Below are 14,472 nucleotides of genomic sequence, written 5' to 3'. Positions count from 1 at the left end.
GGTGTTGAATAAGCAGGCAGGGCTCCTGTCCATGTGGCATGTATAACCTTGTCGTGGAATCAGGCGTCAGTGAAATTATCACACAAATAATGGCAAAATTGTAGTACATGACTAATTTTTTTCCTTACTGCCTTTGTTGCCATTTTTTCTCAGTATTTTTGTAGGCTCATCCTGTTTTATCAGCTATTGAAGGTTGATGTCTTAGAGCCACAACCTTAGGAAATCTTAGTCAGTCCACGTTTAAATCCTAGTTCAGACTTCCTGACTGAGCTCCTGACCCATACAGCTAGCTCCCATTTGTCACCTTTCCTTGGAGATGTGAGAGCATTTAAAAAAATTATTTATTTACTTATTTTTTAAATATTTTATTGATTTATTTTAGAGAGGGGTGGGGAGGAGCAGAGGGAGAAGAAGAGAGAGGCCCAGGCTGATGTGGGGCTCGATCCTAGGACTGCGAGATTATGACCTGAGCCAAAACCAAGAGTGTGACACTCTGCCAACTGTGCTACCCAGGCACCCTGAAAGCATTTTAAACTTACCGTGTTCAGTCTTCCTGGACAAACCTAGTATTCTTTCCTCTTTTGGTGACTGGGATGACAATTCTCAAGCCAGAAGCTGATAATATTTGCATCACCAATGCTACCCACAGTGCCCCCAATTCCCCACTGGGAAGAGAAATATGGATATGCACATAGAGGCAGTAATGGTTGAGATGGTGTCTAAAGGTGGAGTAGGAGCTGCTGAGGCAGCAGGGAGCTGTGGTGGTGCAGTTTCAGACCAAGAGAATAGCACAAGAGAGAACCCCATTGCAGGAAGGAGCACTGCACATTAAAGAACCAGAAGGTGATAATTTGGTAAGACATCATGCCACATTTGAGATACAGTTGACCCTTGAACAACATGAGTTTGAACTATGTGGATCCACTTACATGTGGACTTTTTTTTTTTGGATCAGTACAATACTGAAAATGTATTATCTCATCCTTATGATTTTCTTAATAGCATTTTCTTTAGCCTACTTTATTGTATAAGTATGGTATTTAACACATACAACATACAATATATGTTTTAATCAATGGTTTATGTTATCGATATGGGTTCTGGACAGCAGTAGGGAGTTAGCAGTTAATTTGGGGGAGTCAAAAACTATATGTGGGTTTTTTTTTTTTTTTTTAGATTTTATTTATTTACTTGACAGAGAGAGACATAGCAAGAGAGGGAACACAAGAAGGGAGAAGCAGGCTCCTCAGTGAGCAGGGAGCCCAATGTGGGGCTTGCTTCCAGGACACCAGGATGTTGACTTGAGCTGAAGGCAACCGCTTAAGTCTGAGCCACCCAGGCACCCCATATGTGGATTTTTGAGTATGTGGGAGGGAGGTGTTGGTGCCTTTAATATCCATGTTGTTCAAGAGTTGGCTGTTTATAGGTCAAAAGAAAAGAAGGCTAAGGGTGACTCAAAACATATCTCACAGAACGTAGTCTTCATTTAAAAATAAGCCAGAGTGGCAGGGATCATTGGTAACCTGAACAGGACTGATAAGGTCTCATGTAGATGAGGGAGTCCGACTGAGGTAGCCGAGAAAGAGAAATGCAGAGTTGAGCATCAGTGCATCCCTGGATAATCCTGACTACGAAGAAGGGGGAGGCTAGAGAATGGTGCTGGAGGGAGATGATGGCGTGTCAGCACCCGTTTTCACGGGAGAGTTGTGAGCATTCTCAAGAACCACTGGAAAGGATCCAGATGAAAAGTTACACACAGAAGTGAGAAATGGGATAACTGATTTGTAAGTGTCCTCAAAGGGCAGGAGGAGTTAGAATCCAAAGCCCTGATGGCATGGATGGTTTTATGTAGGAGGAGGACCCTGTCTTCTGTTGTATTTGAAGGGAAGAAGTCTGGAATATAGGTACAGAGGCAGGCAAGCTTCTGTGCTGGAGTACGAGAAGGAGGGCACTCCATCTCCTAGCTTGTGTTTTTCTTACAAAACTGGAGGCAGAGGCATCTGCCTCTGGCTGGTAGTGCAAGGGCCCATTTGTGGTGGGTGCTGTTGAATTTACAGGGATAGCAGTCTGCTCGCAGTGCAGGTGCGGGGGAGATGGTCACTGAACCTCCTCCAGGGTTGGGTTTTTGCTGGACCAATGTGGTGACTAGGCAGTGGACGAGGGAGTTTAGGACTGAAGCCAGTGCATGCCGCGGTAAAGGACAGGCCATCGAAGCAGGAGTATGGAGGGACAGGGAGAGAGAGGAAGACTGTGCATAGGGAGGTTGAAGGGCAAGTAGACTGACACAGTTTTACTAGTACAGCCGCATTAGAATGAAGAGAATGGTATTCAGAGTGCTGTGCTTGAATTTGTGCTTTGAGGTAGAAGAGATACAGGTGCCAAAGTGTGGTCTGAGAGGACTGCAGGGGCCGGAGGCGGTGGTAGAGGGGACCTGATCCCTGGAGATGAGGAAGTTCAGGAACAGAGAAGCTCTGCTACATTCTTCAAACATAACTAATGACAAGATCTTTCACATGGAATCCCGCATTCTGTGACCGTGTTACCAGAGATATCTTTAGCTGAGCCCTCAAGACTCTTCAGGGCAAATCTGAAGATATGAACAAGAGCACTTTTCATCTTTTCTAAAATCTCTTTTTAACTAAAATACCATGTGTACTAACTATAGATAGAATCAACATCAGCAGAAGCCATGGTAGGATTCATGTCACCTCTTACTGTCCTCGCTTCACACAAACAACTGGTGGAATGAAAAAAATTGTTAAGATACATTGAAATCTTTTCAATCTCCCTCTGTTTCTTCCACATTAAGTTTTCTCCATATCAGAACAATTTCTGGGGCGCCTAAGTGGCTCAGTCCGTTAAGTGTCTGCCTTCAGCTCAGGTCATGATCCCAGGGTCCTATTGGCCTCCTGCTCAGCAGGGGGTCTGCTTCTCCCTCTCTTTATGTCCCTCGCCCCACTTGTTCTCTTTCTCTCAAATAAATAAACAAAATCTTTAAAAACAAAAACAAAAACAAAAACCCCAAAACACAATTTCAGTGAAACATGTAACCAGTCCTATTTTCAGGAGAAAGCTTGAGGTCTGCTATGTGATAGCATGAATTTGTTGGGATAATGAGAGGAGAGTTGCCCAGTGAATGTTTTCTTCATACAGAATCTGCAGTCTTTTAACCACATGATTTCCTGTAAAGTAAATCCTGTAATAAAGCCTGCTTCTGTCCCACATCCTCAACCCCCACTTAACATGTCCGCTGCTTCTTCCACTGGTGTTACTGATCATCAAATCATGGACGTTCTGCTTTAAAATTCATACTGCCAGATTGTGCCCAGAAAGAACTGACCACAATCTTGTCCTCTTACTGGAATATTTTTTCTGTGTTTTGTCTTACTTTTTCTTTCAGTGATGTAATTGGCTATTTATTTTCCTGAATATTATCTCAGCAACTGGTTTGGTGCACTTACAAATTTGTGTGTAAGAAAGTGCTATGGGAACATAGTCTCTTTGTCCTACTCTCATTTTTGTGTGATTGTGGATTTCATAATTGGGATTTCTTAGCTTTTAAGAAGGAGTTTGTAAATATGGTGCATGTCTTTAGCTAATTATTTTCAAAATAACCTATGTTTGGGACACCTTTTCTCTAAGTATACATTAATTGACAGTTATGTTTTGAAACACATCATCTTATAGATCTGTGTCCTAGGAAATAGATAGGAATCCTAGGAAATAGATAGGAATAAGTAGAAATAGATAAGAATATGAAAGGTCTCATATATACCCCTTTCCTTCTCTCTCAGTACCCACAGTGTAAGTAAATACTTTGGGTTCTTTTCCTGCTTTCTTATGGAAATTACCAATTTTTATCTTTATTTATTTTAAAATTTTTAATTTAAATTCAATTTAATTAACATATACTATATTATTAGTTTCAGAGGTAGCACCCAGGCTTATTACTTCAAGTGCCCTCCTTAATGCCCATCACCCAATTATCACATCCCCCCACCACTTCTCCAGTGACCCTGTTTGTTTCCTATAGATATTAGACTCTTATGGTTTACCTCCCTGTTTCCATATTATTTTACTTTTCCTTCCCTTCCCCTGTGTTCATGTTTTGTTTCTTATATTCCACATATGAGTGAAATCATGTGGTGTTTATCTTTCTTTGACTTATTTTGCTTAGCATAATACCCTCTAGTTCTATCACATTGTTGCAAATGGCAAGATTTCATTCTTTTTGTTGACTGACTAATATTCCACTACACACACACACACACACACACACACACACCCCACATCTTCTTTTTCCATTCATCTGTCAATGGACATCTGGGCTCTTTCCATATTTTGGCTATTGTGGACATTGCTGCTGTAAACTTTGGGGTTCATTGTCAATTTTCTATTTAAATTTCCTTCATTATATTTGATAAAGTCAGAGGTTAGCCAAGTTAACTAGAGAGAAGTATGGGTCAGTCAGTGGTTCTCACATTTGAGCACACATCTAAATCACCTAGAGGACTCGCTAGATTCCAGATTGCTGGACCCATCTCTAGAGTCACTAATATTAGGTCACTCCACCACTGGGGTGGAATCTGAAAATTTGTGGGTTGTTTTTTACATTTTAAAAATATTTTATTTATTTATTTGAGAGAGAGAAAATGAGAGAATGCTTGAGCACATAAGCCAGAGAAGAGGCAGAGGGAGAGGCAGAAATAGACTCCCCACAGAGCAGGGAGCCCAACATGGGGCTTGATCTTGGGATCCTTGGATCATGACTTGAGCCAAAGTCAGGTGCCTAACTTACTAAGCCACCCAGGTGTCCTGAAAATTTGCTTTTAGCGCACACCTCCAGATGACGCTGATGCTGCTGGTGTGGGGAGGGCCCGTGAAATCTGCTGGTATCAATAATGTATGTGTTCTAATGACCTTTTGTTGGGATTGGGTTCTTCGCAGACAGGTGGATAGCTTGAAGCAGAGAATTGCAGGGAAATCTATCCCTACTGAGAAGTTTGCTGTCAGAAAGTCTCGTCGTTACTCTGCCTCGTTGCCTGCACCTGTGAAGCTCATCGTGCCTGCCCTGGTATTTGTCTTTATTTTATTTACTCTTTGTATTTTTTTAAAAGATTTTATTTAATTTATTTGACAGACAGAGATCACAAGTAGGCAGAGAGGCAGGCAGAGAGAGTGGGGGAAGCAGGCTCCCTGCTGAGCAGAAAGCCCGATAGTGGGGGTTGACTCCAGGACCCTGAGATCATGACCTGAGTTGAAGGCAGAGGCTTAACCCACTACTGTTTGTATTTTAGAAAGAAATAATCTAGTCACAGCAGTGGGAAGCACACCTGTGAAGTTTAGCTCAATTTAACGCCATTGCAAGGGTGTTCGTAAGGTGAACATTTATGAATTATTAATAATCAAATAATCATAAAAATTGTAGCTAATTTTTTGACTAGTTGGTATGTTCTAGGCATTATGGTATTTAAGAATATATCATTTAATATTTTTTGAAAAACTATTAAAAATATATCATTTAATTCTTACAGTAACTCTCTGCGAGTACTTTCTCTCAGTAGCCCCATTTTACAGATAAGGAAATTTAGGGAGAGAGGTGAGTTGGCTTAATTAGAGTTGACTTGAATTCTCATGCAAGCCACTTATATGATTTTACCTTTTCTGGTAGCCACATTAAAAATTAAAAGGTCGCAAAATGTAAGAAATCAAAGGTAACATGAAAATAATTTTAGGAATATATTTTGTTTAACCAGATATATGTAAAATGTTTGTTTGAACATGTAACCAGTAAGAACTTAGTGAGACATCTCACATTCCTTTCTATTGTACTGATTATATGAAGTGCACTGTGTATTTTACTCTTAGAGCACATCTCCGTTTGGAGTAGCCACATTTCCAGTGCTCATGTGCCCTCAGTGCCTGGTGATTGCTGCATTGGACACAGTGCTGCTGGAGCTCACATTCTTTTTTGTTTTTTTTTTAAATGATGTATTTATTTATTAGAGAGAGAGAGTATGTAAGAAGCGGGGCAGAGGGAGAGGGAGAGAGAATCTCAAGCAGATTCCACGCTCAGCGTAGAGCCCAAGGTAGGACTCTAACTCATGATCCTGAGCTCTCACCTGAGCCAAAACCCAGAGTGGGCGCTCACCCGACTACACCACGCAGGTGCCTCTGGAGCTCACGTTCTTGATGAAAAGCATAATTTCCACAGGAATTTTTTTTTCATGAATATTTCCTTCAAAGTACTGAATAGGGGGACGCCTGGGTGGCTTAGTTGGTTAAGTGGTTGCATTCGGTTCAGGTCATGGTCCCAGCGTCCTGGGATCAAGTCCCACATCTGGCTCCTTGTTCACCAGGGAGCCTGCTTCTCTCTCTGCCTCTGTCTGCCTGTGCTCACTCTCTCTCTCTGACAAATAAATAAAATCTTTAAAAAAAAAAAAAAAAAGTACTGAATAGGGGTGCCTGGGTGGCTTAGTTGGTTAAGCTACTGCCTCTGTTTCAGGTCATGATCCCAAGGTCCTGGGATCAAGCCCTGAATCGGGCTCCTTGCTCAGCGGGGAGCCTGCTTCTCCTTCTGCCTGTTCTGCCTGCACTGCCTACTCCCCCTGCTTGGGCTCTCTCTCTTTCTCTGACAAATAAATAAATGTAATCTTTAAAAATATATAAAATTACTGGTGTATCATATTATTCTGGTTCTTTGGGGCTTCAGTTTTGTAGGTAGTCAGCACAGGAAAACCATTAAATGCAAACTGAATGTTTGCATTTGGGGTTCTTGATTATTCATTTATTTATTTATTTATTTATTATTTTTTTGTGTTCCATAGTTATTCAGTGATTCCCCTTTGACAGTTTAGTTTCCAGTTTCTACAGTTACAAATATGTTGCAATGAATTTTTTTTTAAGAGTTTATTTATTTATTTGACAGAGAGAGAGAGAGCACAAGTAGGTGGAGTAGGCAAAGGGAGAAACAGGCTCCGCACTGGGCAGGGAGCCCAATGTGGGGCTTGATCCCAAGACCCTGGGATTGTAACCTGAGCTGAAGGCAGCCGCTTAATGACCGAGCCACCAGGCACCCTGAATGTTCTTTTATATTGCTTTTCTTGGGCACATGGTCATATAATTCTCTGAAAAGATTTCTAGAAATGGAATTCCTGGTTGGAGGGTATATGCACTTCTTATTTTGACATTGCCAAATTGCCCTCCAGAAAGGCTCTACTGGTTTAAATTTTTACCAACAGCATTTCACTATTTTAATTTATATCCCCCTGTTGGTATGGTTGAGTATCTTTTCATCTGCTTATTATTTTTATTTCTTCTCTTGTGAGTTGTTCATATACTAATGTAATTTTTCATTAGGTTGTTTATTGTTTTATCATTGACTCATAGGAGCTCTTTATATATTCTGTGAGAAAGAAGACTACAGCCTCTATCAGATATCTGATAGGAGCTAGCCTATACTTGGGTCCAGGTGTTCTGTACTTAAAATCAGTAGTCTCAGAGAGCACCACCGTCAGACCAGGTTATTCTGTGCCTGTGATGGAATGAGACAAAAATAGCACTCTGTCATCAAATCTGAGCACAGATAAAAATAGGAACACCATGCAAATCACAAAGGTGACCAAACATCCCCCTTCCCCAGCTAACGTGGGAGCCTCTTGCCGTTTCACCAATTACAGCTTTTGGATCCATTCCTGTTGATTTCTGTCAGGTGATTTGCATTGGGAAATTTCTTCTTTGTGTCATAGAACTTTTATGAAAAGATTTTAAAGCACAATATCCCCTTCTGTGTCCTAGAACTTAGATGCTTGTGTGTACATAACTTCATCCTATTTTGCTCAGTAAGGGTCTTTTTTTTTTTTTTAAGATTTTATTTGTTTATTTGACAGAGAGAGAGATCACAATGTTTATTTGACAGAGAGAGAGATCACAAGTAGGCAGAGAGGCAGGCAGAGAGAGAGGAGGAAGCAGGCTCCCCGCCGTGCAGAGAGCCCGATGCGGGGCTCAATCCCAGGACCCTGGGATCATGACCTGAGCCGAAGGCAGAGGCTTAATCCACTGAGCCACCCAGGTGCCCCGCTTTATCATATTTTTAAATTCCTTTATGTCTAAGAACATACTGATTACCCTGCCTATTTCATATACTTAAAAATATGAACTGTGCTACCAGGAAGTTAGAAAAATATTTTCAAGCAAAAGCATGCTTACTTTTGGTCCAAAAAATTTCTCATCTGTTAGCCTATGAGATGTAATTTTCAATGAGAAATCATTAGTTTACATTTTCAGGGGCTGTTATTCTGACATACGGCCTTTAAATGATTGCACTTCCTGCATGTTGGATTATATCTCTGGACTGTCACATGTTTGTGTGTGTTTTTTTTTAAAGGTTTTATTTATTTATTTGTCAGAGAGATGGGCATAGCGAGAGAGGGAACATAAGCATTGGGAGTGAGAAAGGGAGAAGCAGTCTTCCCGCGGAGCAAGCAGCCCGATGTGGGGCTCGATCCCAGGATGCTGGGACCATGACCTGAGCTGAAAGCAGATGCTTAACAACTGAGCCACCCAGCCGTCCCCTGTCACATGTTTTTAATGGGATAAAAGAACCATTAAAATACTTTCTATATTCATTTCCAGTGAAGTCCTTGGGAACATTTTATGTACATAACTGGGAGATTTTTTAAAAATATTTCCCTGGGTGCCTGGGTGCCCACATCGGGCTCTCTGCTCAGTAGGGGGCCTGCTTCCCCCTTCTCCTCTGCCTGCCTCTCTGCCTACTTGTGATCTCTCTCTCTCTCTGTGTCAAATAAATAAATCTTTAAAAAATATATATTTCCCTTTACTTAAAAGTAATGACAAAAATTTATCTCACATACAACTGTTCATAGTATCAGTTAAAAATATTTTATTTATTTCTGTATTTGTAACCCGTTATCTTCCAAAAGGATTGAATACTAGTAGATGTTTAAATGAATAAGTAAATTTTTCAGTAAAAACACAATATACTGTATATATTGAATGACTTCATAGTATAAAAGGCAAAAGGCATATAATAAAATGAGAAATAAGATAAAATGAGAAAAGGGGAAATTATAATTACTACACTCCAAATGAGGAAAGCTAAGGAAAGTGATCTCTGGATGTTACCTTGAGATCTGTAACAACCAAGAGATTGGTTTCGTTATTGTAAAGGACATCGAATAACCTCATATAATTGCAAATGGCTTTTCATTCTTCCTTGTTAGGAAATGATGTATGTCTGGAATGGTTTTCCAATAGTGAGCAAGAGAAAAGACCTTTCCGAAAATCTGTTGGTCACTGTCGAAAAGGCTGAGGCTACTTTACAAAATGAAAGTAAGTATGAAAAGTAAAAGCCTGAAAATATTTTTTATTACCACTCTCCTGCCCTTTCCCTGTGTCTATCTGCCTGTGTTCATTTGTGTGTATCACAAGGACAAAGCTCTTGGGCTGCAAGGATCTGGGTTATTGTGATCAGAAGAAGGGAGGAATGACACGTGCTGCCACATGGACAAGTTTAGGGAAACGAGGCTATGTGAAAGATGCTCGTTCCAGAAGACAGCATATTGCATGGTTCCATTTAAATGAGATATTGAGAATAGGTCAATCTATAAAGACAGAAAGTAGACTAGTGGTTTTATAACGAGGGATGGAAGAACTGGGGTCTGCGTGTGATAGCTTTTAAAGGGTGTATGCTATTTCTTTTTGGAGTGTTGAGAATATTCTAAGACTGTAGTATTGGTTGTACAACTCTATAGCATACTCAAAACCAGTTGAAGTGTACTTCCAAGTAGGTGAATTGTATGGTAGGTGAATTATATCTGGATTAGTCTGTCGCTGAGAAAGATGAACAATCAGTCAAGTTTTAGAGTGCATTTCTGGTTTTTTATTTGTGACTTGTTCCATCCCCTCTTTTGCTCTGTAATGACTATTATGTTTTTGCAGACACAGAAGATTGTTTTCAAGTTGAAATTTTATCACAATTTAATTTTTTTACTCATCACTGTTGGTTGTCCTAGAGGCCCCTCTCCAGTTTACTGGAAACTCCATTTCCTGGAAACAGCTGGAATACTAGAAGGAAAAATCAGGCCATCTGAGTTTACAGTCCCAGCTTTGCAGCTGTGAGACCCTGGGAAACATACCTCATCATTTCTGGATATCATGAGATGATGATATCCAAAAATACTCAGATAGTATCCGAAGTTTTCTTGATCTGACATTGTCTAATTCTCCAGCTTAAATAGAGCGTTTATCTTTGACAAATGATGCTATGGATGCTAGCCTTTGTAGTATTCCTTTTCAGCCTCCCAATCATTTAGGTCTTCTCCTTTGGAATGTTCTAACCACAGAAGTAAAATGAAAACATCCATGGCGACAAACATGGTAAAGGGCATAGAAGTTCAGGTAAAGGCAAAGAAAATTGTAACAGTTAACTCATATTTTTTAACTGGAAAAAGATGGGCATTGAGGGAGTGGCTAGCCCCATACTCAATATATTCTCCACATGGGAAATTAAATACTGAACATAGCTCCAGGGATAAGGGACCTCATTTGTATTTGGAGCTACAGAATGAGGCTGAAATGTTAAATGACATTTTTCTTTATAATTATTGTTAAAAAATTAAGCATATAATTGATTGATGTAGGTGAAAGAAATTACCCATGTTTTGCTATTATAATACAACTAATTTAGAATATTTGTTTGCTCCATCCTAGTCTTATTTTTACAGTTATAATCATAGTGTACCTGGACATACACTAGACTACTTTTTTTTTCATTTAATATATCATAAACTTTTTTTATTGAAGTATAATTGACATAACATTATGTTAATTTCATGTGTATACAATAAAGATTCAGTATTTGTGGACTCTCTAATGATCAGCACAATAAGGCTAGTTAATATACATAACATACATATTACAAAATTTTTTTCATGTGTTCGAACTTTTAAGATCTCCTCTCTTAGCAACTTTCAAATATAGAGTACAGTATTTTTTTTTAAATTAAAGATTATTTATTTATTTATTTGACAGAGAGAGAGAGAGAGAGATATCACAAGAAGGCAGAGAGAGGGGGGGAAGCAGGCTCACCACTGAGCAGAGAGCCCCATGCCGGGCTCAATTCCAGGACCCTGAGATCAGGACCTGAGCTGAAGGCAGAGGCTTAACCCATTGAACCACCCAGGTGCCCTTGAAGCACAGTATTATGAACTATAATCACCATGTTGTACATTATATCCCCATGATTTATTTTATAATGGGAAGTTTATACATTTGACTCTCTTTACCCATTTCTCCTACCTCCCATGTCCCACCCCCAGCAACCACCAATTTATGAGCTTGATTTTTTTGTTTTGTTCTGTTTTAGGTTTCATATAAGTGAAAGTATGGTATTTCTCTTTTGCTGTCTGACTTATTCCATTACTTAGCATAATGCCCTCAAGGAAAATCCATGTTGTTGCAAAGCTGCAAGATTTTATTTTTTATGGCTGAGTAATATTCCATTGTATATACCTACTACATACAGAAAATGTAGTATATATTTTCTTTATCCATTCATCCACTTACGGCTTCCATATCTGGGCTATTTTAAATAATGCTGTGATGAACATGAGGATGCATATATCTTTTCGAGTTGGTGTTTCCATTTTCTTTGGATAAATACCTAGAGGTGGAATTTCTGGATCATATGGTAGTTCTATTTTTATCATAGACTTTTAAATTGTTGCTAAATGGCTCTTACAATAATTTCAAAAGCTTCATAGCACTCCATGGAGCTAATGTATCATAAGTTAATCAACACTTGCAGTGTTATTGGGCATTTAGGCTGCTTTCCATATTTAAAATAATTCTAGTTTTAGATTACCATCAATAAGGAGAAGAAATATAAAAGAATGAAAGCTGAATCAGTGGCCTTAGTTGCTAATAAGGTCAAGGTTTCAGACAGGATACCTGAAGAAGTCAATAGAACAAAAAGCAATGATGTTCTGAGGCCACAGATCAACACCCCCGCCTTGCAGATCTCCTAAATAACCATTTTATGAGTATAAACTGGTAATCACAGGGAGAACAGGAAAATGGAATATTCTACTTTATTATTTTAAAAAGTCACCTGCGGGGCACCTGGGTGGCTCAGTGGGTTAAAGCCTCTGCTTTTGGCTTGGGTCATGATCCCAGGTTCCTGGGATTGAGCCCCACATCGGGCTCTCTGCTCAGCAGGGAGCCTGCTTTCCTTCCTCTCTCTCTGCCTGCCTCTCTGCCTACTTGTGATCTCTGTCTGTCAAATAAATTAAAAAAAAAAAAAAAGTCACCTGCAAAGGTCATCTGTTGATGGGGGATGAGCATTGTCCATCTCCCATATCAAAGGCAGCATTTTTATAAAAGAACCATGGTTCCCTTTCTCTCCTTTTCCCTCCCCCTTCCAGAAAAGTATTAAACCTCAGCCCCTGTGAACTGGGGCTTAGGTAGAGTAGCTAAAATATTGAGGTATTTATCTTCATGGACTGATAATTCTCTGTGATTTCTGGTCACAAGGGAAACAAGTGGATGAAAAATCTCAAGAAACTGAAATGAAAGAGAAATCCAAAGTTTGTACCATTTAACAGAGAACAAAGGATTATATGTATGAGTACAGACTTACAGACTCACTATATGGACAGTTTAGACTTTCTTTGTATGTTCTAGATGTTCCATTATTGATATATTATCTACATAGTTTCTACATACAAAGTTGCATTAAGCTTCTTTATGATTCTTTTTACAATTAAATATTTTTAATTTTTAAAACTTATTTTATTTACTTATTTTTTTTTTAATATAATTTTTTATTTTTTATAAACATATATTTTTATCCCCAGGGGTACAGGTCTATGAATCACCAGGTTTACACACTTCACAGCACTCACCAAAACACATACCCTCCCCAATGTCCATAATCCCACCCCCTTCTCCCAAACCCCCTCCCCCCAGCAACCCTCAGTTTGTTTTGTGAGATTAAGAGTCACTTATGGTTTGTCTCCCTCCCAATCCCATCTTCTTTCATTTATTCTTCTCGTACCCACTTAAGCCCCCATGTTGCATCACCACTTCCTCATATCAGGGAGATCATATGATAGTTGTCTTTCTCCGCTTGACTTATTTCGCTAAGCATGATACGCTCTAGTTCCATCCATGTTGTCGCAAATGGCAAGATTTCATTTCTTTTGATGGCTGCATAGTATTCCATTGTGTATATATACCACATCTTCTTGATCCATTCATCTGTTGATGGACATCTAGGTTCTTTCCATAGTTTGGCTATTGTGGACATTGCTGCTATAAACATTCGAGTACACGTGCCCCTTTGGATCACTACGTTTGTATCTTTAGGGTAAATACCCAATAGTGCAATTGCTGGGTCATAGGGCAGTTCTATTTTCAACATTCTGAGGAACCTCCATGCTGTTTTCCAGAGAGGTTGCACCAGCTTGCATTCCCACCAACAGTGTAGGAGGGTTCCCCTTTCTCCGCATCCTCGCCAGCATCTGTCATTTCCTGACTTGTTGATTTTAGCCATTCTGACTGGTGGGAGGTGATATCTCATTGTGGTTTTGATTTGTATTTCCCTGATGCCGAGTGATATGGAGCACTTTTTCATGTGTCTGTTGGCCATCTGGATGTCTTCTTTGCAGAAATGTCTGTTCATGTCCTCTGCCCATTTCTTGATTGGATTATTTGTTCTTTGGGTGTTGAGTTTGCTAAGTTCTTTATAGATTCTGGACACTAGTCCTTTATCTGATATGTCGTTTGCAAATATCTTCTCCCATTCTGTCAGTTGTCTTTTGATTTTGTTAACTGTTTCCTTTGCTGTGCAAAAGCTTTTGATCTTGATGAAATCCCAATAGTTCATTTTTTCCCTTGCTTCCCTTGCCTTTTGCGTTGTTCCTAGGAAGATGTTGCTGCGGCTGAGGTCGAAGAGGTTGCTGCCTGTGTTCTCCTCAAGGATTTTGATGGATTCCTTTCGCACATTGAGGTCCTTCATCCATTTTGAGTCTATTTTTGTGTGTGGTGTAAGGAAATGGTCCAATTTCATTTTTCTGCATGTGGCTGTCCAATTTTCCCAGCACCATTTATTGAAGAGGCTGTCTTTTTTCCATTGGACATTCTTTCCTGCTTTGTCGAAGATGAGTTGACCATAGATTTGAGGGTCTATTTCTGGGCTCTCTATTCTGTTCCATTGATCTATGGGTCTGTTTTTGTGCCAGTACCATGCTGTCTTGATGATGACAGCTTTGTAATAGAGCTTGAAGTCCGGGATTGTGATGCCACCAACGTTGGCTTTCTTTTTCAATATCCCTTTAGCTATTCGAGGTCTTTTCTGGTTCCATATAAATTTTAGAATTATTTGTTCCATTTCTTTGAAAAAGATGGATGGTACTTTGATAGGAATTGCATTAAATGTGTAGATTGCTTTAG

General features: G+C 39.6%; 1 protein-coding gene across 5 annotated transcripts in view; it reads left to right on the top strand.

The window, feature by feature from the left end:
- The window catches only part of TTC39B (tetratricopeptide repeat domain 39B), a 140,513-nt gene that overhangs the window by 103,696 nt on the left and 22,345 nt on the right, over positions 1-14,472 (top strand). For all 5 annotated transcript variants that reach the window (XM_082695034.1, XM_082695037.1, XM_082695035.1 and 2 more), the window contains 2 exons: positions 4,948-5,074; positions 9,243-9,351. In XM_082695034.1, coding sequence (XP_082551160.1) covers positions 4,948-5,074; positions 9,243-9,351 — 236 coding nt within the window. The remainder of the gene's footprint in view (positions 1-4,947; positions 5,075-9,242; positions 9,352-14,472) is intronic.

The sequence above is a fragment of the Mustela nivalis genome (genome assembly GCF_964662115.1).
Source record: "Mustela nivalis genome assembly, chromosome: 13".
NCBI classification, from domain to species: domain Eukaryota; kingdom Metazoa; phylum Chordata; class Mammalia; order Carnivora; family Mustelidae; genus Mustela; species Mustela nivalis.
The sequence above is the reverse complement of the archived record's forward strand: the minus strand, read 5'-3'. Positions and strand labels throughout refer to the sequence as shown.